This window comes from Taudactylus pleione, unplaced genomic scaffold (assembly GCF_031769625.1).
Source record: "Taudactylus pleione unplaced genomic scaffold, aTauple2 ptg000431l, whole genome shotgun sequence".
Lineage (NCBI taxonomy): Eukaryota > Metazoa > Chordata > Amphibia > Anura > Myobatrachidae > Taudactylus > Taudactylus pleione.
The window spans coordinates 951,632-974,683 of record NW_028284833.1 but is presented as its reverse complement, the minus strand read 5'-3'; the positions used below and the strand labels follow the sequence as shown (position 1 = coordinate 974,683).

Here is a 23,052-nt window from a genome sequence, read left to right as displayed (position 1 = left end):
CGCCACCACTAGAAGCTAAAGTTCAGAGTCGGCATATTTTTTTCACGATTTCAAAAGCAAATTAAACACAATGAAAAAATATAACTTGAGAAAAAAGCAAAAACGTGCAGGCACATAATATGTGTATTTAACTGTCTAATTACACTTCTGACCTTTTCATTTGCATTTCATTTCAATCCTTGACAATTTCCTCCCCTGGGAGGAAAAAAAAAAACGTACAAAAAATGTTTTGTTTTGCATATTAATATTAAATATCACAGTGAGTACAGTGCTCTTTAATACAACTGTTATTTCAAAAAAATAGCATATACATATATTTACATGTGTTTGGGGATTGGGGAACTATTTATAATTCTTCAACACGTAATGGGAATGAACGTGTTCAGCCAATAATACACTGTATGCAGATATGAGTCCACACAACCTTCATTTGCTCAGCAAAACAGACACACAGGTTCCACAAATAAAAAAAAATCTATATATTCACTGGGTACATTCACATATTAACAATGAAAGACAGAACTGTCACTAAATGGAAATTGCCAAAGGCTGAAACTCAAAATGACATTTGAGAAAGGATGTCCTCTCATTCACTCCAGTCCTGAAGGAAGTATTTCGCTTGGGTGCAGATAGAGAAAATTGCTTTTTACACACAAGCGACTTTCTCTCTCACCAACATTGAATCTGTTTTACCGAATGAAATTGCATTCTGTCCATTTACTCAACACACCGATTCGCCGTCATTTATTTTCATTGTCTCTGTGTACGTTCAGTTGGCGCCATTATTGCCTCGCCTATGGTGTACTATCTTTTTAAGTGTTACAGATTAATTTTAGATCTCCTTCTCCCATTGCACTGTATAGATTGGGAACTGTCACAGTTGGTGCCTCCAGGATTATCACACACAAACAGACGTCAGGTAGGTTCGTTGAGACAGTGTTCTCTTGGCATAGTAATGATTTCCTTGGTTAACCGCTGAGGGTCCAGTCTGCACAAAATGTAGCATTGGGCTCTCTGTCTTATATATGAGCTGTCACTGTGGGACGATGATCATTTCAGGTCATTGTTAATGATCATGTCATCGTTTACGTCACAACAAGACGTTATTTTCCTCTTCTTTCCGAAAGTGGAAAAACTGTTTTTCTCCTCATAATCCCTATAAAGCCCCTGCTTGTTGGCCAGTAGTGTGGGTGTCCCAGGAATGTATACATTATGTTGATAGTCCAGTGTTGGCACATGTTGCTGAAACGGTGCACCATACTTGGGGCTCCAAATGCCGTTGGACGTCGGCGGCGTCTTTTTTATGTCTGTGGAGAGAGAGAGAGAGAAAAAAAATTAAGGTCAATTTCAGGCACCCAACAAAAAGGCCAATTTTGTGTTGAAAGTATCAGGGGTTTCGAAGACGAGAGTACGTCAAAATAATTTTTGGGGAATTTTGAAGACGTCTTTCCCTCTACCCTAATAAGTGTTAGATATCTTTTTTCTTCAACTGCTAAACAAATCTGCCTACTCCCTCCTATTTGCACATATGGCAAATAACAAATAATGAGGGGAAACAAGATAAAATGAAGCTGGAAAAGTAATAAAAATTTAATAAAAATAATACGAGTTCAAGTTTCGCAAAGATATATGTGTCATACTTTAGGACATATGAAGGTCAAATGGAAAGTGTGAGTGTAGATTATTATTGCTGTTTTAGTGATCAACCTTCAGCTTTATACAAACGGTTCTATTAAGCCTGGATTAAGCAGCTTGTGGAAGTCATCATCATCATCGGTGTGTTACGCCTGACCTTTAGCAGGTAGAATAGAGGTGCCTCCTAACTGGAGAATATAGGCCTGATTCAGAGATGGCTGGTAATTCAGACACATTCACAGCTGCTCTCGCAAAAGCAGTTGAGGGAATATGCAAATTCTGAACCCAGCCTTCCTTTTGTGCTCCACTGTGTAATGGAGTGTATGAGCGCTGAGCGGCCACATTCAGGCTGCGTGGTCTGTGCATTTGCGATGGAGTGTATGAGCGCTGAGACGGCCACATTCAGGCTGCATTTTCTGTGCATTTGCGATGGAGTGTACGAGGGGTGAGACGGCCACATTCAGGCTGCATGGTCTGTGCATTTGCGATGGAGTGTACGAGGGTTGAGACAGCCACTTTCAGGCTGCGTGGTCTGTGCATTTGCGATGGAGTGAATGAGCGCTGAGATGGCCACATTCAGGCTGCATGGTCTGTGCATTTGTGATGGAGTGTACGAGGGGTGAGACGGCCACTTTCAGGCTGTGTGGTCTGTGCATTTGTGATGGAGTGTATGAGCTCTGTGATGGCCACATTCAGGCTGCATGGTCTGTGCATTTGCGATGGAGTGTACGAGGGGTGAGACGGCCACTTTGAGGCTGCGTGGTCTGTGCATTTGTGATGGAGTGTATGAGCGCTGAGATGGCCACATTCAGGCTGCATGGTCTGTGCATTTGCGATGGAGTGTACGAGGGGTGAGACGGCCACTTTCAGGCTGCGTGGTCTGTGCATTTGCGATGGAGTGTATGAGCGCTGAGATGGCCACATTCAGGCTGCATGGTCTGTGAATTTGCGATGGAGTGTACGAGGGGTGAGACGGCCACTTTCAGGCTGCGTGGTCTGTGCATTTGCGATGGAGTGTACGAGGGTTGAGACAGCCACTTTCAGGCTGCGTGGTCTGTGCATTTGCGATGGAGTGTATGAGTTATGTGTTGGCCACTTTCAGGCTGCGTGGTCTGTGCATTTGCAATGGAGTGTATGAGTTATGTGATGGCCACATTCAGGCTGTGTGGTCTGTGCATTTGCAATGGAGTGTATGAGCGCTGAGACTGCCACATTCAGGCTGCGTGGTCTGTGCATTTGCAATGGAGTGTATGAGTTATGTGATGGCCACTTTCAGGCTGAGTGGTCTGTGCATTTGCAATGGAGTGTATGAGTTATGTGATGGCCACATTCAGGCTGCGTGGTCTGTGCATTTGCAATGGAGTGTATGAGTTATGTGATGGCCACATTCAGGCTGCGTGGTCTGTGCATTTGCGATGGAGTGTATGAGCACTGAGATGGCCACATTCAGGCTGCGTGGTCTGTGCATTTGCGATGGAGTGTATGAGCGCTGAAATGGCCACATTCAGGCTGCGTGGTCTGTGCATTTGCAATGGAGTGTATGAGTTATGTGATGGCCACTTTCAGGCTGCGTGGTCTGTGCATTTGCGATGGAGTATATGAGTTATGTGATGGCCACTTTCAGGCTGCGTGGGCTGTGCATTTGCAATGGAGTGTATGAGTTATGTGATGGCCACTTTCAGGCTGTGTGGTCTGTGCATTTGCGATGGAGTGTATGAGCGCTGAGATGGCCACATTCAGGCTGCGTGGTCTGTGCATTTGCAATGGAGTGTATGAGTTATGTGATGGCCACATTCAGGCTGCGTGGTCTGTGCATTTGCGATGGAGTGTATGAGTTATGTGTTGGCCACTTTCAGGCTGCGTGGTCTGTGCATTTGCAATGGAGTGTATGAGTTATGTGATGGCCACATTCAGGCTGTGTGGTCTGTGCATTTGCAATGGAGTGTATGAGCGCTGAGACTGCCACATTCAGGCTGCGTGGTCTGTGCATTTGCAATGGAGTGTATGAGTTATGTGATGGCCACTTTCAGGCTGAGTGGTCTGTGCATTTGCAATGGAGTGTATGAGTTATGTGATGGCCACATTCAGGCTGCGTGGTCTGTGCATTTGCAATGGAGTGTATGAGTTATGTGATGGCCACATTCAGGCTGCGTGGTCTGTGCATTTGCGATGGAGTGTATGAGCACTGAGATGGCCACATTCAGGCTGCGTGGTCTGTGCATTTGCGATGGAGTGTATGAGCGCTGAAATGGCCACATTCAGGCTGCGTGGTCTGTGCATTTGCAATGGAGTGTATGAGTTATGTGATGGCCACTTTCAGGCTGCGTGGTCTGTGCATTTGCGATGGAGTATATGAGTTATGTGATGGCCACTTTCAGGCTGCGTGGGCTGTGCATTTGCAATGGAGTGTATGAGTTATGTGATGGCCACTTTCAGGCTGTGTGGTCTGTGCATTTGCGATGGAGTGTATGAGCGCTGAGATGGCCACATTCAGGCTGCGTGGTCTGTGCATTTGCAATGGAGTGTATGAGTTATGTGATGGCCACATTCAGGCTGCGTGGTCTGTGCATTTGCGATGGAGTGTATGAGCACTGAGATGGCCACATTCAGGCTGCGTGGTCTGTGCATTTGCGATGGAGTGTATGATCGCTGAAATGGCCACATTCAGGCTGTGTGGTCTGTGCATTTGCGATGGAGTGTATGAGTTATGTGATGGCCACTTTCAGGCTGTGTGGTCTGTGCATTTGCGATGGAGTGTATGAGTTATATGATGGCCACTTTCAGGCTGCGTGGTCTGTGCATTTGCGATGGAGTATATGAGCGTTGAGATGGCCACATTCAGGCTGCGTGGTCTGTGCATTTGCAATGGAGTGTATGAGTTATGTGATGGCCACATTCAGGCTGCGTGGTCTGTGCATTTGCAATGGAGTGTATGAGTTATGTGATGGCCACTTTCAGGCTGCATGGTCTGTGCATATGCGATGGAGTGTATGAGTTATGTGATGGCCACTTTCAGGCTGCGTGGTCTGTGCATTTGCGATGGAGTATATGAGTTATGTGATGGCCACTTTCAGGCTGCGTGGTCTGTGCATTTGCGATGGAGTGTATGAGCGCTGAGATGGCCACTTTCAGGCTGTGTGGTCTGTGCATTTGCGATGGAGTGTATGAGCGCTGAGATGGCCACATTCAGGCTGCGTGGTCTGTGCATTTGCAATGGAGTGTATGAGTTATGTGATGGCCACTTTCAGGCTGCGTGGTCTGTGCATATGCGATGGAGTGTATGAGTTATGTGATGGCCACATTCAGGCTGCGTGGTCTGTGCATTTGCGATGGAGTGTATGAGTTATGTGATGGCCACTTTCACGCTGCGTGGTCTGTGTATTTGCAATGGAGTGTATGAGTTATGTGATGGCGACTTTCAGGCTGCATGGTCTGTGCATTTGCGATGGAGTGTATGAGCGCTGAAATGGCCACATTCAGGCTGCGTGGTCTGTGCATTTGCAATGGAGTGTATGAGTTATGTGATGGCCACTTTCAGGCTGCGTGGTCTGTGCATTTGCGATGGAGTGTATGAGTGCTGAGACTGCCACATTCAGGCTGCGTGGTCTGTGCATTTGCAATGGAGTGTATGAGCGCTGAGACTGCCACATTCAGGCTGCGTGGTCTGTGCATTTGCGATGGAGTGTATGAGCGCTGAGACTGCCACATTCAGGCTGCGTGGTCTGTGCATTTGCGATGGAGTGTATGAGCGCTGAGACTGCCACATTCAGGCTGCGTGGTCTGTGCATTTGCGATGGAGTGTATGAGCGCTGAGCGGCCACATTCAGGCTGCGTGGTCTGTGCATTTGTGATGGAGTGTATGAGCGCTGAGACGGCCACATTCAGGCTGCATGGTCTGTGCATTTGCGATGGAGTGTATGAGTTATGTGATGGCCACATTCAGGCTGTGTGGTCTGTGCATTTGCGATGGAGTGTATGAGTTATGTGATGGCCACATTCAGGCTGCGTGGTCTGTGCATTTGCGATGGAGTGTATGAGCGCTGAGACGGCCACATTCAGGCTCCGTGGTCTGTGCATTTGCAATGGAGTGTATGAGTTATGTGATGGCCACATTCAGGCTGCGTGGTCTGTGCATTTGCGATGGAGTGTATGAGCGCTGAGCGGCCACATTCAGGCTGCGTGGTCTGTGCATTTGCGATGGAGTGTATGAGCGCTGAGACTGCCACATTCAGGCTGCGTGGTCTGTGCATTTGCGATGGAGTGTATGAGCGCTGAGACGGCCACATTCAGGCTGCGTGGTCTGTGCATTTGCGATGGAGTGTATGAGCTCTGTGATGGCCACATTCAGGTTGCGTGGTCTGTGCATTTGCGATGGAGTTTGAAAACACAACATTGACGCAACATTGGTTTTCCATCTAAATTTGCATTAGCCCAGCGTCTCCTCTACCTACTCTCCTAAGATCCAACTAAACAAGGCCTCTGACGCTGTGGATTTGTGATTGGGAACGCAACAGAATTCCCTGACACACCCCTGACACTCCCATAACACGCCCCATGAAATGGCCCCTTTTTGACATTATTTTAGGTCACCTCCCAGCCTTCACCAGGGATCACAAACCCCTTCTCAAGTGCAATTGCAAACACCATCACACACCTGAACAATAAGGGTTTTCTTGTAGTTTTCCTACATGCATAGTAGCAAAACATTGCTCAACTGCGTAAACATTGGCAGTGTGTTCATCTCTGAATTGAGCCCTATATTCATAATCACTGGCCTATAGGAGCTGCATTTGGGTGAATGGACCTTATTGTACTATATGTGAGAATGTCCATTTCCTTCCCCTGTTCCACCTCCCTGGTCAGAAGGCATGACACGTGCAACATGAATGCAGGTCTGTATAGATGCTTATGTGCACAACATACACCGGCATAATGCACAATCAGCATCAGTCCTACACTGTCTATTGCATCCTCAGCTTTGAGATTCTCATACTGACATTTATTTTGTATTGTGTATCCCATACTGTAATGAATATTTATGTGATGTGGGTCAATATAGTGTATATTCCGCAGGGACATCTCCCGTTGATGCTAGCCTTTTGTATTTTCCTAAACATGCTTTTAAAATGTCTGTTCATTTCCTTGTTCATAGGTAGAAGTAATCTGATTAATGGGTGCACTGGTTAGGAAAGTATGTAACACCTGTGTCCTCACAAATATACCTGTGCCTAAGAACACACATGACATACAAACTGCATCAGGGAATCTGCTGGCTTCTATGAGTAACTGTGCTAACAATCAATAAAGCTTCCCGAGTGCAGATTTAACTCTTTCTATTGCACTCATCTCGTCATATGGATCTGCCTCTGTGATCCAGCACTGGGATTTGCTCAGTATTATTGCATCTGAGTTCACTGCACCGTATCATCAATGCAGGGTTGAATGATTTTCATTCCTCTCGTAGAGCAATACCGAACATGAAAGCAAACATCATCAGGGTGCTGCAAATATTCCGGAAAGAACATTTTATGTATCTAATTGCTTTCATTTATACATTAATGTGGAAATAAATTTGAAATATGTTAACATGCTTTAATATACATATTAATTGCTATTAGCCTTGTGTCCGCATTAGCTGCGCTGCATATATTAATGATGTGCTCTGTATGGCAATTAGACTTGGCGCTTATCGTGGCCAGATATTATAAAGTCCTAAAATTCGAACATGTCCTTGGAACCTTGTGCAGCGCAGTATATACAAAATGAGCTTGTTCAAAAACATGGGGATAGACAGACAGATGGGGACGGAGACCACAAGCCAGCATGGCTATGTGGGGGGGGGCCTCAATAATTCTTTGGTGTCAAAGGGTGCACATTTGTACATGAACAAACTATGGCCCTGATTCAGAGCCGGACGCTCTGACCAGAGCGCTCGCTCTGAATCAGGGCCCTCCTCCATAATTATGGAGCGTCCTCCTGGACGCTCGTATAGCTGTGGGTCACCACCCACAGCCTATACGAGCGTGCAGGTTGATGGTCGCGATGGTCTTGACCATCGCGACCATCGCCACTGCGAGCCGAAGCCTGCGGTTGAGTTTCTCAACCGCAAGGCCCGGAGTGATTTTGGCTCTGTCAGAGCCAAAATCACTCCCACTGACATCACTAGTGATGTTAGTGGGGCCGGCTTCTGACAGTAGGCGTTCCCTTGGGAACACCCCCGTCTGGGTGGGCGTGCTGTCAATCAACATCGACAGCACGCCCCCTTTGATCAGACACAACGAGCGAAGGAAAGTCCTTCGCTCATCGCGTCTCGGGCATGCGCACGACGGAGCTCCCTCCGTCATGCGCATGCGCAGTGCACACCATCGACCCACTTGCGAGCGGACAGCCGCTCGCGAGTGGGTCTGAATCAGGCCCTATATTTCAATGCAAGTGGTGCAACTTTTGAGTTTCATTTTAGTTCTTTTGCAGCTTGCTTTTGGGTGATGGACTAAAATACCGGCCAACTTTATTTTAAAACTGCAATTTAGAGCTCAGGAAGGTGTTCCCCCTTCCAACACTAAATCTATGCGCACGTTTTATATTTGTCCCATCAAATGTGGTTTTGCCAAGGCGCACCTTTCTGATGGATTGAACTAGTAACTACAAATGAGGTCATAGGTGAGAGGATTAACTTTTCTCTCCCACCCTGAGAAATGTGATAACAGTGACAATATGATCACTCTACCACATTAGAGAAATGCCCATAGATCTATTGTGGAGAGTTACAGATTCACCCCCATAAAACCACCCAACTTACCACCACCTAATTTTATGGTATTCTGGGCAGGCTTGCCTACCCTCCCGATTTGGTCGGGAGCCTCCCGAATATCGGATGCCGGACCCGACCCCCCAGAAAGACCCCCACGTTAATTACAGAAACCCCCACAACGGAGAGGGCCAGTGACGCGATTCGGGCAGAATTGCGTCATCGTGGCCCTGCTCCCTGCTTCACAATGCCAATATTTTCGGAGGCCTCTGACGCTGTGATCATGCGGCCCCTCCCCGGCTCCGCCCCCAATGCCACATCATAACCCAGCCACGCCCCCGCTGTGCTAAGACATTCAGCTCCCTCCCGAAAGGAGGGAGCTGAATGTAGGCAAGTATGATCTGGGCCTGATTCAGAGTTGGGTATAGAGAGAGAGAGATAGCACTTAAGTGTGTACCTGGACAAACCATGTTGCAATGCAAGGGGTGTAAATACATATTTTTTTTTTTTGCATGTGGGGTAAATACTGGCTGCTTTTGCATGTAGCCCACAAATACTGCACAGCTGTATTATTACTCTAGAATTTAGATATCAGTTTGGACACCTCCCTCCCAAATCTAAATCTCTCTGCACATTTTAAGTCTGCCCCCCCTGCAGTGCAGCATGGTTTCACCAAGGTGATCAGTTGGGAGAGATATCTCTCTCTATTCCCAACTCTGAATCAGGCCCTCTGTATCGAAAAAAAAGTAGATATCATTTGGTAATGATTAACCCCTCACTTTAAGAGTAATATTATTGAAGTAACATGTTATTAATTGAAAAAAAAAATAACAAATCAAACAACGAAAGCATAAAATCCTTGATGTTCTAAGTGAAGTAGGCTGCTACCTTTATGTCAGTTTTTTTTATATAAATGCTAACTGTTACATTCATATTTAGATTAACTTATGTTGATGATTAATTTGCTGTTTAAGAAACATTTAGTCCATAAAAAAATAAAAAAACAAGTATTGTATTCATGTGATCAAGACATTAGGATGGCGCTGGCTACATACTGCCCCATAGCACCAGGATATGTCTGCCTCAAAGTAATAAAGGTAAGGTCATAAAATAAACATTGACTCTATGTACTCTCGTTAGAAATGTTTCACATTTTTAGTGTGTACTTCTGTAATGTTCATAAGCCACAATCACTTATTTTGTATTTTTCTTTATCTGTTACCAGATGCCAAACCCTGCTTTTTATTAGAAGGCAGTACAGGAGTACCAGTGACCTGTGATGAGGTAAATGGCTCGGGAGGCGTTGGCTAGTATCAAAGCCAGATTTACAGATACATATATGAACCCGAGTTCATGTGGGCATTATACAGAGGTGCAGTAGTATATAGTGCTGGAAATTTGGTGAGGTTTGATCAGGGATGTGCAGAAAAGGTAGACATGGGAGGCTGTGCCTCACCTGCCACTGTTTACTCCAGGATTTTGACTTTAAAAATGATTAGAATAATACAAAGAAGATATATATAATATTTTCTTTATAGTAAAAAAATGTGGAGTATACTTAGGTATGACAGGAAAGGCTCTGCCTCACCAGACCACTCATTACTGAGGACTTCACAACACATCCAGTCCAATTCATTAACAGTAGGCCCATCTTGGCATGAGTGACATGTGGGTGTGAAATGGTTAATCGAAACATACCCACCAGGCCTCTCTGGAAATGACTAAAAATCACCAAAATTATATTACACACCCGCTAAGATTTTGTTCAAAAGCTGAGACTGAGGCAGTCTTCTGCTACTCCCTGATTTATCCCAAAATTGAATCACATCCTAATTTAACCAGAGTTACTGTACACCAAACAATTACCATGCCTAGCTTTAAAAATATAAGCTATGCATGGTAATAAAAAAATAACCCAATCTGTCATGTGAATTGTTTTATTTAAGAAAACGAAGGAAGAATGTTATTAACTTTGTTTAAATATAGCAATAAGTCATGCATGCTGCATATAAAATGGTGAAAACAATTTATTTAAAATGAAGCAATGAGAAAACACAGGAACAAAAATACACTAATGTACTCTTCATATATGCATACTGTACTTCTACTTCACCCCTTTTATATCTTGTACTTTCTCGGCCATACCCCCCTCCCCTGTGATGTTGCGGCTATAGAATTGTGCTGGAATGCTATGCTGATTTACAATAATTTTATTTCCCATTTTTCAAAGAAACTTTGTGATTCTATAAATACATTATTATAATTCTCTTCTAGAACATAATAGAGATATGGCATTAATTCCACTCAGGGGGGAATTTAGACCCAATATTTCTGCAGGTGCGATAAATGTTCTGTTTTTTTGTGTGCGTTTTTTCTTTTAACACCTAGTTCAATTGTTTCACCCGAAAAATATTTTTGTTCTGGTGGAAAAATAGGATAGGATCCTCGTTAACACATGGACCCATATGTTTTTGCGGCCCTGGCCGTGATAATGGGACTGGTTATCGGGTGAACAAAAAGGCCCGATAAGTGCCGGCTTCCTGTGAGCAGCCTAGCACACACTGCTGCGTGCAGAGCGGCAGTGGGACCAGGGAGATAGCCTGGGGATCAATAAGCCAGCTGTAAGGTACCGTGGCCTATTGAATTCGCCCCTGAATATGGCATTATTATTATACATATATGTATATGGATTCCTCTGGAGGTATACTTTATCACTGTAGGTTCCTTATGCTGCATATATATATATATATATATACACACACATATTTACAACACATGTTACTTTCAGTGGTTTACAAATCTACACAGATGCCTTTTCAATCATGGTTAATGCTACATACTGATTTGATCAATTATTTTCATAAAGATTATACACTGAACATGGGGTGACCCCGAATGGTCTTTCTAGCCAAGGTAACTTCCAACTTTTAGGATCTGAGGACTGGACAATAAACAAAAGGGTTGACTGAGTGTTAGTGGCACCAGGTATCTTGGAGTGAACACACAAGACCAGGGGATCTAGTTACTAAGCAGTGTTAGGAGACAGAGTGAAAAGTGATAAGAAAGTGATAAGTTGCCAGCCAATCAGCTCCCAACTGTCATCTCACAGGCTGTGTTTGAAAAATGACAGTTGGGAGCTGATTGGCTGGCACCTTATCACTTTTCACTCTGCCTCCTAACACTGCTTAGTAAATAGACCCTCAAGTGACATAAAGCAACCCAGAAACTGGAAGCCACCACAGGCCTAGGCTAATGTAGTGCTTTCCCATTAGGGCCTGGCTGCAGCATCTTACACTTGCATAAACAGTAAGATCTAACCCATTGCTATCGGTGACACAGGGGGCCCTGCTAAAAATAAGATAATCCCTTTAATAATAACATTTTAAATATGCAAGCATACCATTACTACTGGGGGAAGGGCTTAACATTTGTTTATTGTATATATTATATATATAGAGGACTTTAGGTAAATATAAGGATTATAGTTATTTTTGTTAGAGTTTATTTTGTTAACTTTTAAAATGATTTATATAACATGCTACTTACTATTCCAAGCTGAAAGGTTGCTTGTGAGTTGCAGAAAGGGAATTGAAAATGTACATGTGTTATTTAGACAATTATGAGGCAATTATTACAAGATATGATTAGAAATACCGAAAGCCCTGAGATAATACAATCATTAATTATCTACAGCTATGTAATAGGTACTATATTTACTCTGAGGCCGATTTAATTTTCTAAAGGATGCAGATCTAAATGAAGAAGGGCTATCCAAATTAAAATTGTTTACATTAGAAAAGGGAGTCTGAGAGGGGATATAATTACACTACATTGAAGAATAATGTAATAGACTTTCGCTAGAATATGAGTTATGATATTAGAACAGTACTTGGGACTAAATCAAGAATAAAGGTTTCTTGCAATGGGGAAAATTAATCAGCTGTGAAATGCATTCCTGGTACATGCAGCAATCACAGGTTCAGCAGATACAATTATCTATTTTATAAAAGGTTAAATTATAGAGCTGTATGCAAAAGAGGATGCATACAAGTGGATGTTATAGGCAGAGATTATATTCTTCTAATGGGAATGGTATGAAATACCGCCGGACGGATGTCCGGTAGTTCGAATCCCGACGCTGGAACACCGGCAGTGAAGATCCGGACAGGTGAGTATATTCTCTATTTGCTAATCTAGCCCCCTCCCCAACCCTAACCCTCCCTTAGGGGTGCCTAACCCTAACCTCCCCCCAAGTGCCTAACCCTAACCCCCCCTTCCCCTAGCCTAACCCAAACCCTCCGGGGTGGGTGCCTAACCCTAAGTCCCCCCCGGGAGACCCTAACCTAACCCTCCCCCCGTGGCTGTCCGCGCCCGCCACCTGGTTTACCTTCGTTCGGTATGCCGGGCATCGGCATGAAGTAAAATGACAGGTGTCGGGATGTCGACACCTGTCATTAGACCCCTGCCGGGATTAGTCAGTCGGGAAGCCAGCGGTCGGCATTTCGACCGTCGGCTTCCTGACTGCATCCCCTTCTAATGGGCTACAAACAATAACAAAAAATACTATAAGCAACGCTTTCTTTGATATAGCTTTCTGTGATGGAAATAATCGGCAAAATGTATTCTCATGCTTCCCATCTTTCCCAATATTAAAACCAGTATAACATGCCCTTATATGCTATGCCCTAATATGCCATGCTATGCCCTAATATAATCCAATGGTATGCTCTAAAATGTCATGCTATGTGCTAATATGCCATGCCCTACATCATGCTATGCACAGAACCACCCATATAACTTCCATAGACTATCCTTCCCAATTACATTTCCTGTATACATATGCTATTACAGTAACTGTTAACTAATATGCCATGCTATGCTCTAATATGCCATGCTATGCTCTAATATGCCATGCTATGCTCCAGTGGCATATCCAGGAAGGACTGTGTGGGGCATGTACCCCAGGCGCTGTGGCAGGATTGACAGAGAGTGTGTGTGTGGGGGGGGGGGGGGGAGGGGGGGGGGTACCGCGGACCAGGGCAGCATATGCAGTTGATTGGAGTGTTTGCTGCTGAACATCCCGCCAGGTGGTTATGAATGTGCTCCTCTGCTCTTACCAGTCTGCTCTTCTCCATTAATTTGTTAGTGAATGTCAGGCTTCTTATATGTCACTTTGTATCATAAACATTTAAAATTAGAGATATATTATATAATTTTTTTTTCTAGTATATCTCTTCTCCCACAATACCCACCACATACCAATCACCACCCACTGATTCTCATATGTCCAGGCCTGGCGACAGGGGGGGACAGAGGGGACACTTGTATTGGGCCCCGAGATTCTGAGGGGCCCCGACCACTCAGGAATTTTGGGAGCTAGTTCATGTGTCACCCTTGCCTCTGCCACCTGCTGTGTAAGGTGATTACACAACAGCTGGCAGAGGCAACATTAAGCAGGTCACTCAGCACGGCTGTGGCTAGATCCACCAAGGCCGGCACAGGCAGAGTCAGGGAGGATACGGAGGGATAGCTTCTGGCGAAGTGTGCGTGACGTCATGACGTTGCGCTGCTGAATCTCAGAGGAGCCGCCGGCAGTGCATAAGGGGCACTACTGAGGGCACTGCATAAGGGGCACTACTATGGGCACACTATATAAGTAGCACTACTGGGGGCACTGCATAAGGGGCACTACTGGGGGCACTGCATAGGGGGCACTACATAAGGGGCATTACTACTGGGGGCACTACTATGGGCACACTATATAAGTAGCACTACTGGGGGCACTGCATAAGGGGCACTGCATAAGGGGCACTACTGGGGGCACTGCATAAGGGGAATTACTGGGGGCACTGCATAAGGGGCACTACTACTGGGGGCACTGCATAAGGGGCACTACTACTGGGGGCACTGCATAAGGGGCACTACTGGGGGCACTGCATAAGGGGCATTACTGGGGGCACTGCATAAGGGGCACTACTACTGGGGGCACTGCATAAGGGGCACTACTACAGTGGGCATTCTGCTTGGGGAATTATATTGGATACAGAAGTTAGCAGAGAACGGCTGGGGGTGGGATGTTATTTTTTAAATAAAAAAAGAGCAACAGCACAGAGCTGTAGTCAATTAAAACTATCAGCCATGACTATGTGAAAACACAATATCATTTACTCACTACACATCTTATTTCTATTCTCACAAACATAAAAAAAACATGAATATATGACCACATTCAGTGGTCGAGCAGCATATATTATACAATCACACACTTTAAAAAATAATTAGCTATATTCCAAAATCAAAGTTCTCCAAATAGTAAGAAAACAGAATATGATTTTCCTTTTCTTGCCGAAAGTCTTTTATGAAATAAGGGCGCACAGCTGAACGTGGATGAGAAAAATTGTTCAGCAGCATATGAACGTATTATTAGAAATAATGGTATGCAGTGTAGTCTTTCTATACATATATATTATAAATAGCCTTCAAGGCAACATATGCCAGTGAATAATTGAGCCCCTAGGGTCAGCCAGAAATAATTCTCTCCATCCATTGGAATAACTAAGTGATATTCCAAATCACTGTGTCCTCCATTGGTGAAGCTTTTCCAATCTTGGTAACGTGTTGCAGATTGTTGCTTGTAACTACCACATCAGGCGCGTATTAAGAGAGGAGGGGGGCCCATGTGCATTCCCTGTCCGGGGCCCCCCCTCTCTCCCCAGCGGCCACCAGCAGGCTGAAGGTGACCGCCGGCGGCAGCAGCATCAGTAGACTCTGGGCACTAGTCTGTGCCTAGAGTCTACTGCACATGCGCAGGTCGCCGAGGAAATGGTCGTGGCAGCCATTTTCTGGCATTTTGTGCAGGGCTGAGACACCCGACGCGGGACCTCGGAGAGTTATTAGATAATATGGGTGCAGGGTGTGCAGGACCCAGGGGCCTCTGGGCCTAATTCAGATCCGCTCGCGAGCACTGAGCGCTCGCAAGCGGGTCGATGTTGGCCAAGTGTGCATGCGCACGACGGAGGCGGCTCCGTCGTGCGCAAGCGCGAGACCCTAATAACGACGGCCAAGCCGTCGTTATGGGTCTCGCACCAAAGGGGGCGTGCTGTCGATGGTGATTGACAGCACGCCCCCTTTGGTGGGCGTGGCTGGCCAGACTGAGGCGTTCCCATGGGAACGCCTACCATCTAGGGCCGGCCCCACTGACATCACAAGTGATGTCAGTGGGAGTGCTTTTGGCTCTGATAGAGCCAAAAGCACTCCAGGGCTTGCGTCAACGAGACCCTACCGCAAGGGTCTCGTCGCAAGCCCGATGGTCGCGATGGTCTTGACCATCGCGACCATCTTCCTGGCCGCTCACTATAGCTGTGGGTGGTCACCCACAGCTATGCGAGCGGCCAGGAGGCCGCTCTTAAATTCAGAGGGACGGCCCTGATTCAGAGCAAGCACTCTGTCAGAGCCTCCGGCTCTGAATCAGGGCCTTTGTGCACCGCACACCCTGCACCCGTTATAGATACGCCCCTGTGCCATACTAAGGTCCTGATTCAGAGATTTACGCTAATGCAATCGCAGCTGTGAAAAATATGCTAATGCCTTCCAAAGTATAGCCGATCATAGGCACACCCACTGCTGCCTTCTCATATTCGTCCAATGACGTACTACAGCGTAAACATGCACATCGGTCAAACACGCAGCATGTAAGTCATGTCTGACCAACCGCAAACACTGCAGCTCTCATGACACGTTGTGTAGGTGATTGCAATGGCTAATTTATACACGCCCATGAAACGGTGTTTAAACGGTCAGACACGCCTGAGTTTTTCTAGGGGCGCCTAAACCTAACTCTCCCTCCCAGCACCCTAAACCTAACCCTCCTGGGAGGGTGCCTAACCCTAACCTTCCCCCTGGGGTGCCTAACCCTAACCCTCCCTCCCCGCAGCCTAACACTCCTGGGTGAGTGCCTAACCCTAACCTGCCCCTGGGGTGCCTAACCCTAACCCTCCCTCCCCACAGCCTAACACTCCTGGGAGGGTGCCTAACCCTAACCTGCCCCCTGGGGTGCCTAAACCTAACCCTCCCTCCCCGCAGCCTAACCCTAACACTCCTAGAGGGGTGCCTAACAATAAGTCCCAACAGGGGTGCCTAAACCTAACCCTCCCCCGTGGCTAACGCTAACCTGTCCCCGCGACATGGGGCTAAAGATAGGCGTCAGGATTTATGCCTATCTTTAGTCCCGGGTCGGGCTTCAGTTGTCGGGATTCCAACAGCCGGCATCCTGGCCGCCGGTAATCAAACTGCATCCTGCCCAAAGGTAGAGGGCATCATATTTAGATGAGGATGGGGGAGCCCCAGTAAGGTTGCCCCCATGACTTGCATCTGCCCTGTTTGTATTCAGATATTATTGGGAATAATGCGCCCCCTACTGTGAATTATAGGGATAAAAGAAGTTTCCTTGGAGACCCATATAGATGGTATATGGTCATATCATTTCTCTGTGACCTCTGATGTCCTTGTATGTCATATTAATTGGTGCAGTAAAAAATATATTTGCCCCTCTAAGAGGGCACCACTGAGGGGCTACATGTATAGCATTCATCAGACTTTTGTTTCACTGATTCAGGCACTACAATGAAGTCTGGTCATCCTGGTTCACCCAACCATAAGGTACATTTATTAAAAAGAAATAAAATATAGCACTTTTGTCGTATTATTATTTTCCCCTGATAAAGTCAAAGTTGCTGCAGCACAGTTCTGAAAAAGTCGTATTTACCTCTGTAAATCTATCAAACGTGGAGAAAAAGTCTTGTTTATTAAAAGTGGCCATTTCTAATACTGTTCATACAGAAAATGAGAGGAAAAATAAAGCAGCAGGTAAGCAATGGGCGAAATGCCCTACATTTATATAAATTACACCGACAGTTCTATAAATGTCCCTGGTGCACACAGGCACCTACTCTATTTTAAGCATTTTGTTCCTGAAAAGTAAACCATGCAGAACCTGCCGTTTGCACATGATTGTAATGAATTGCAATCTTGGGACAGTTTATCAAATTTGTTATGCAGTAGATATTACAGACATCTCCTGCCATTCCCATAGCCCTCAAATGCAGGCCTGGCCAACCTGTGACTCTCCAGCTGTTGTGAGATTACAAGTCCCAGCATACCCTTTCACCAATCAGCTGGCAAAGCATGCTGGGATGTGTAGTTTCACAACAGCTTGAGAGCCACCGGTCGGCCAGGCATGCTCTAAGGCAATGGTGATATTGTCAAATTTATCAAGATTCAAAAACATTTTATTTTTTTCAGAGCTTGAAATCTATAGCTAATGCCACCTCCAGATCCCTCCTCTGAAAGGGTGAGGGCAGCTACCACAGAGGCTTGGCTAACCATGGGAGAGTGCGTGGTTTGGGTCTCTTTAAAAATATACAGTACTAGATTGATAATAGCAATGCACTGTAATAAATACACCATAGTTCTGGGAATGCAGTATAATGTAACAAGTGTATATTAACTTATTAATAATTAAGTACACTATGGTGATCCTGTCTACAACACATTAATGCACTATACATGCGATAGGGGACCAGTTACTAGATGTAGTACCCCCCCCCCCCCCACACACACACACACACACCCTGACTATATCCCGTGCCGACTAAGGAATGTAGTAGGTACTGGATGTAGTCGGGGTGTGGGGGGGTACGGTTATTAGGATTTATGACCACTGGTTGGTCTATTGACATTGGGGAGTGGGAAGTTATTTTGTAATGGGGGCCTATGGATAAGGGGTGGTGCGAGACAACTTACAGGCATATTTTATTTTCAATAAAATATTTAAACATATTTTTGAAAATAATTTTTAAATTATATTAAATTAAAAAAAAAGACAAACCGATTTTGCAGGGACAAAAATCGTCAGTTAAATTATTTGCCCTTTAAAACAATGGGCAGTCAAATAGATCCCTTTTCATGGCTGCAAATAGCGAATTTTAGCATACAGAGCATGCACAGAAGTGAATGTCGGCATTTTTGCGTATCTGCAACCAATTTTGAGCCAAAAGGATCTTGGATAGTTCACTCTTTGCGCGAAATGGGGCAGAAACTGGGTGTCAATAATTCAATCAAAGGGAACTCTTGTGGGTGTATCATGGGCGTGTAGATAGTCCCATGCTTAGTCACGCCTATGAATCCTGCACATTATCTAAATATTTTTATCACAGGGGCGGGTGTGGAGTTGAGCTTAATGCTGGGTACACACTTTACAGATATATCTGCAGATGATGATCGTTCATAAACACTGAATGGCCATCATCTGCTTCTGGCTGCAGGTACCGACGGATGGGGGGCGGGGCGGGGCGGGGGCGTGTCATCCCCCTTCCCCACGACCTCTGCTGCATGTGTACAGGCGCTTGGTAGACCGCCCTTACAGACTGGCCAATGGCCAGATATATCTGGAGATATATCTGCCATCGGCCCTGCAGCACAGCAGATGCGATATGTCTGTGAACTGCGTCGTTCACAGATATATTGCTGGTACACGCTGCCCGACGGGCATAGATTGTTCGGCCAATATATCTGTCAGTGTGTACCCAGCTTAAGTCTGTTTGCAGTGCTTATCTTGATTGTTTTCACTCTGCACAGGCTCCAGTACCAAGCTTATGCAACCACGGGCAATGCCTACACCAGCTGTATGCATCTCCACTTGCCACTGAAGTGGCGGAACTGGTTTGAATTGAAGCATTTTCACGTAGGCTAAATTCAGTGAGTTGTCAAAATTACGGGACTCACAGATTTGGGCATATGTGTAAATAGGCCTATTATCAGATCTTTTGTCCCCGGTGTAGGCTGGTGCAGTTGTGCACAGATAATGATGGTGGCAAATAAACCAAGGAGCAGACTTATTAAACGTTGGGTTTGCAAAACCGCCAAAAATGGCAGCTTTGATCAGTGTTTTTCAAATCCCAATGGTAATTAACGCTAAGTGACATGGATTTACAGTAGCATTACTAGCTATTGCCCTTTGAATTCCATTGGTCAAGCCTTCAATTATTGGCAACGTTGAAAAACCACTGCATGGTAATTCAACCCCCCAAGTGTATGGATAGGGGCTGTCCTGTCGTAGAGATGTTTCTTCATAGTTGAAAAACTCATTGCAAATATGCAGGCAGGCAACTCTGGAAACATTATTTAGAAGTGCACCGTTAGTTATATCTAACTCACTACCATAACACTAACATTATTTGCCAACTTTGCTGAAGTCAGTGATCTCAATATCTAAACGACAGCAACAAGGGAGAGGAGGCAGAAGTTCATGCAGAGGTTCTGTTTGTGGCCGCAATTACTTATTCTAGCATATTGCATTCCCGCTACATGGTTGCCATAAATAAGGCAATAAAATAAGGGTAGTGATCTTTCAGTAGAAAAATAAAAACAATAAACAGAGATATTATGCTTTGCGCACAGAACTTTGAGAATAATGTTTTTTATTTTTCTAATTTCTTACATTTTTTATTGTGTCATTATTACCTAAAATAATCATTAGTGTCCATTCTCTTTGGTGTTTTTAGATCGTTAATTGTGACCATAGCAGTCTTTACTTTTTACAATGACTTTCAGTTAGTGGTTCATTCCACGAACATAAATGACAAGGTCAGTATAGGCCAGTAGTGTTCAAACTATTATTTCAGCTGGGACTCCGTGGGGTATATTTACTAAACAGCGGGTTTTCAAACTCACTGATTCACAGCGGCTTTGACAGATAAATTTATAATGGCAATAGTAATAAATGCTAAATCAGGCTTGCTGTATATTGAAACCCGCTTTATAAATATATCCCCATCCCATGTATCAACATGCTTTTATCTTGGTACCCTAAAAGTAGGGGTATCTAATAGAGTATATTGCATGTTTGATAGTAAGAAGACCCCAAAAATAGGTTAAAGAACCTCATTTGGGGTAGCCACCCACAGGTCTTGCACCATAGGTCATAAGTTAAAGGGATGACTGGAATATTTTTATAGCATTTTGCCTTTTTCTAAAAATGTGACAGAATAAAGTAAAATAATAGCTCCAAATCATTAACTTCCCTTAATGTAAAATCAATGTATCGTTCAAAATCAAGAAACAAACCAAACTTTGCCAAAATGTTTTGCTATTTGTATAAACAGGCAAATTAGCAAATTTGTTTTATTATTATTATTATTACAACAAATATGTATCTATTTTAAAAGCTCAAAAATGTGAAATGGATTTGAATTCTAAAATGTCAAAACACAGAATTTGGACAGCAACATAACATTTTGAAACAGACACCCTGCCCCAGGCAATGACAGAACTGTCATAATGTCTCCCTTTGTCCACCAATGTTCTTATTGGTGGAATATGACAAATTTTGAGCATAAAGGTTTCCAGATCTGTGACAGCTCAGATATCTTTTTATAGTGATTCGGGCAGTCACTGAGTAATGACTGGAGGCATTCAAGTGGTCGCACTGGCTTTTCTCTCAAATGTATTCATTTTTGATAACCATGTGTGCCATTGGGATCTCATTTATTTGTACTTTTTTGAAAAAGAGTATAGGCTCGGTAAAAGATAAATCTGCTCAGATGAATAAGAAAAGTTCCCTGTAGAAGGGACATGGGAAGTTGGTATAGTACGCTTTTAAAGGGGGAGCAGAGTCTTGGGATGAGGACAACGAAAAACACGAGCTAGCCAGTAAGCTAGAAAACTAGCAAGTGAGAGGGCCAAATCGGATGGATAGGAATCAATGAGGTGCCCAAGCCTGAAATTCAGAGAGCAAACAAAATGGCTGCTTCTCTTGAGTCTTGTAATTTTTGGGGAAGTGATGATCTCTAAAATAAATTGAAGACTACGAAGAAACTTTTCTGACTAGCTTTTTTACTGTTCGTAGACATGCATGGCCGCCATCCCGGGAGACTCACAATTTTTTGGGGGGGGGATTCTCCCAGCTCCCAGAAAGGTGGGTCACTCATGCACACCACTCTGCACTCACCCCCTGGCTAAACTATGAAATTGACAGGACAAGAGGCAGTGATGATGCAATTCGCTACTGATGACATCACTGTGACCCCACCCCCAGTGATGCATAGCCGGATATACTGCCAATATGTTACAGGAGGTGTGGCCACAATGACACGATTCACACCACCCCATCTCCATTCAGCCCACCTGGGCCGCCCTCTCTGGGGAACCTTGCCAAAGTCTAAATATATGTACATAGACTGCACATGGCGGACATTGAAATACAAATGCTTTCATTTCCTTTTAATCGATAAAGTAATTATTTTGATTATAAAAATATACTAAATAGCTCAAACTATTAGCAGAAAACTATTTTAAAAAAAAATACCACTAAATATACAGCACATTGCACTATGATATGTTAATTTGGACAATGACAAAATTGTGTTTATACATATTTTACAATATAGGGGTATTTTCAGTTGAGATGAAAAGTAATCTTGATGTAAAATTTGCACAAATGTTAGCAGTTTTGCCAATTTCACACTGGGACTAGGAAAAAACAGTTACAATGTCCGTAATATTTGAAAGCTTTTGGTGATTTAATTTTTATTACAATTCTGCTATTTTTAGAGGTTTATTCCAACTCTTCTCAAAGGTTCCCCCGAAAGATTTCCTCTTCTAGCTCTGAGCAGGCAAGCAGTGTTTTAGGCTATGTACTCTGATATGATATAATACTGTGTTGTTCCTATATTTCTATGAAAACGGCCACACACAGCCACCCACAGGGACCCTGTTGGACAGCCATAATATGATATAGCATGTCCTCTGGTATTACCGTCTTGTATTCCCTTTCACGCTATAGTTTTAAATTTATTAGTTAGCTTAACAAACTCTAAAAAAAAGAACCACATGTTAACCCTTTGCTATCCGAGAACCCTGAAGCACACCGCCCTTATGCTGGCTGTACGCAATTCTGGCAATGATGAGTCTAACCAACAAGAGCAGACAAATGAAGTGTGAAGCTCATCCCTTACAGCAACAAAGGGATCATTCAAAGTCACATTTCTACGTGACAAAAATATAGGAATATTGTAATACTTAGAAGGGGAGAATCAGAATCTATTTCCAAGTAGATGCTCTGTATGAAAAATCTATGCGTGTGCAAATGGTCAATGAAATGTACAGTATTAGTTCATTATCTACAGTAGTTAATGAACTTTGTATTTTCTTTAAATGTGAACAATATATAATTGTTTTTTTTGTTGGGTGAAATGAGAAATGCTATAATATTTTCAGATTTTGCATTTAACCCCCCATGCTACTTACATTTCAAACAATTCATGAAAAGACAATGAAATGCGAAAAACGACCATGACAGCCTAACTTTTGGACCTCGACTCCAGGAGATCTTAGTGGGTAGGTCCAAGGTGTAAATGTGAGGAGTGTGAGGACATGATTAATATCACCGTGCTTAATGACGCAACTCATGTTTGCACAGCAGGGGATGCGGCCATGATAGTGCCATTTGCATAATCAGCAGCGAAACTATTAAGCAATACAAAAGTGCAACACAAGTGCTGCCAGATGATGGAAATGTGTCTTCAAGGTCTCCGCCTACTTCGCTAGAAAGAGACTTAGGGGTATATTTACTATTGTTCGATTTTGATTTTAATGTGATTTGACATTCGAAT

At 44.2% G+C, this 23,052-nt stretch overlaps 1 protein-coding gene across 3 annotated transcripts in view; it reads right to left on the bottom strand.

Annotated features, from left to right (window-relative positions):
* Positions 1-227: 227 nt before the first annotated feature.
* The window catches only part of LOC148505995 (protocadherin-10-like), an 81,293-nt gene continuing 58,468 nt past the window's right edge, over positions 228-23,052 (bottom strand). For 2 of the 3 annotated variants that reach the window (XM_088447376.1, XM_088447377.1), the window contains exon 4: positions 228-1,307. In XM_088447376.1, coding sequence (XP_088303502.1) covers positions 1,051-1,307 — 257 coding nt within the window. In that variant the 3' untranslated portion in view covers positions 228-1,050. The remainder of the gene's footprint in view (positions 1,308-23,052) is intronic. The other variant, XM_088447378.1, reaches the window with a different exon arrangement.